At 46.1% G+C, this 1,626-nt stretch overlaps 2 protein-coding genes across 2 annotated transcripts in view; one reads left to right on the forward strand and one right to left on the reverse strand.

The window, feature by feature from the left end:
- The window catches only part of Pmar_PMAR020089 (Chloride channel protein, putative), a gene marked incomplete at both ends in the record, with an annotated part of 1,822 nt that extends 1,736 nt beyond the window's left edge, over window positions 1-86 (forward strand). The window contains one exon of the mRNA XM_002779269.1: window positions 1-86. Within this exon, the coding sequence (XP_002779315.1) occupies window positions 1-86 (86 nt within the window).
- Window positions 87-417: 331 nt separating this feature from the next.
- Pmar_PMAR020090 (hypothetical protein) lies at window positions 418-627 on the reverse strand (the record flags this gene model as incomplete). Its single annotated transcript, XM_002779270.1, has 1 exon — window positions 418-627. A coding segment is annotated over one exon (210 nt), but the record flags the coding sequence as incomplete, so codon positions are not given.
- Window positions 628-1,626: the final 999 nt, after the last annotated feature.

Here is a 1,626-nt window from a genome sequence, read left to right on the forward strand (position 1 = left end):
GGTCCCGGTATAAACCGCAGAGTAAGGTGCAAGTCGTTGGCCAACTCAATGATAGAGGCAATACACGTTTTTTCCCATGTTGGTAGATCCGGTGAAGGACTGCCATCTCGTAGAGCCTTCCTGACACGTTGGAAGTTGGCAGAATTGTCAGTATAGACATACAACTCTCGAGTGGCTTCCTGTTTGGAGAGATTAGGAAGTAGTTGCTGCTTGACGAGGCTAAGACCATATCTAAGGGATAACAGCTCCTTGCGCACGATGGTCCATGGGAGATGTGGTAGCTCATGTAGCATGGCTTTAGCATACACCCTGTTCATGTTATTGTCGAGAACAGTACACCCATGAGCGTAGCTTGAGCTATCAACGAAGACGTGTAGAACTTGATGGTCAACCATTCGAGGGACAGGCTTCGGGCACTTGAGAGCTTGGTAGACTTTGTAGAATTCACGATACAAAGGGCCTGGTAAGAGTTGATCAAATGTGATGCCACATCGATGAGCATAGCGAAGTACAAGTTTGCCACGGAGCACGGTTTCAGCGACGGTACCAAGTGGGTCATAAATGCTGGCAAGCCACGATAGCGCTTCTCGAAGGGTTAGTGGAGAGACGGACTGGAAGACATTTGAGCTGAGATTAGGGACATCACTCGACTCTAAGATGATGGGAGGATCAACATACTGAAGGACCGGTGACGGTAAGTCACGTATAGGCATGACTTGTAAACAATCAGTAGGACCATCCCACAGCATTCCAAAAGCTTTAACACGCCCAGTGTGATCCTCATGACACTCCTTAGCCGGATCGAGCCAAAATCCGTGCGAGCCGAAGACCGATCTAGTTTCTACAACGACGGTGTCTCTGGTAGAAGAATCATTACTAGCAACTACTAGATCATCGACATAGTCAACGATAGAGTAGTCATGGGCAACCGACGTACGACGATGTACTTCAGATACCATCTCATGAGTGCTATAACGTAGTATAGCGGGCGATGGTGGGAGACCCATGACTACACGATTAAACTGATAATATTCTCCTTCGAAGTAGAAGGATACCCACGCCTTCGAAGCTTCAGAGAGCTGTATCATAAGGAATGCCCTATGAGAATCGAGTAAGGTTACATGCTTATAACATCTCATAGCGAGTAAACTGGGCGTACAAGAAATAGGTCCAACATCGCCCTTCGACAACAAGTTCTGAAATATGCGACCATCAAATACTGGCCGACACGGCGTAGTGAGACTATCCTTGAGTACAGCAAAGTGTGGCAACAACAACTTCGCGCCTGAGACGTCAGTCTTACGAATTATATCTTTAGCGAGATAGTCATCAATAAGCTTCTTATAGCAATCATAACAATTATTGCGTTTTAACGATCTAATGAGCTTCTCATCACGTTTGACAACGCTCGGTACATCACTCATACGAAAAGTCTCTGGGCGCTTATTGGTGAGCCACGGAAGATTGAACGTATAACGAGTCACTCTACTCTCACTACTAGATTCGCTATTCAAAGCCTGAGGTGAACAATCTACAGTATAACCAGTGAACACTTTTTATAGAATCATCATCATCATGGTCTTCACTTGGCTGTAGACTGCATAGGAGATAGGGCCTTCATCCGAG

This window comes from Perkinsus marinus (genome assembly GCF_000006405.1).
Source record: "Perkinsus marinus ATCC 50983 genomic scaffold scf_1104296947650, whole genome shotgun sequence".
In the NCBI taxonomy this organism is placed as follows: domain Eukaryota; phylum Perkinsozoa; order Perkinsida; family Perkinsidae; genus Perkinsus; species Perkinsus marinus.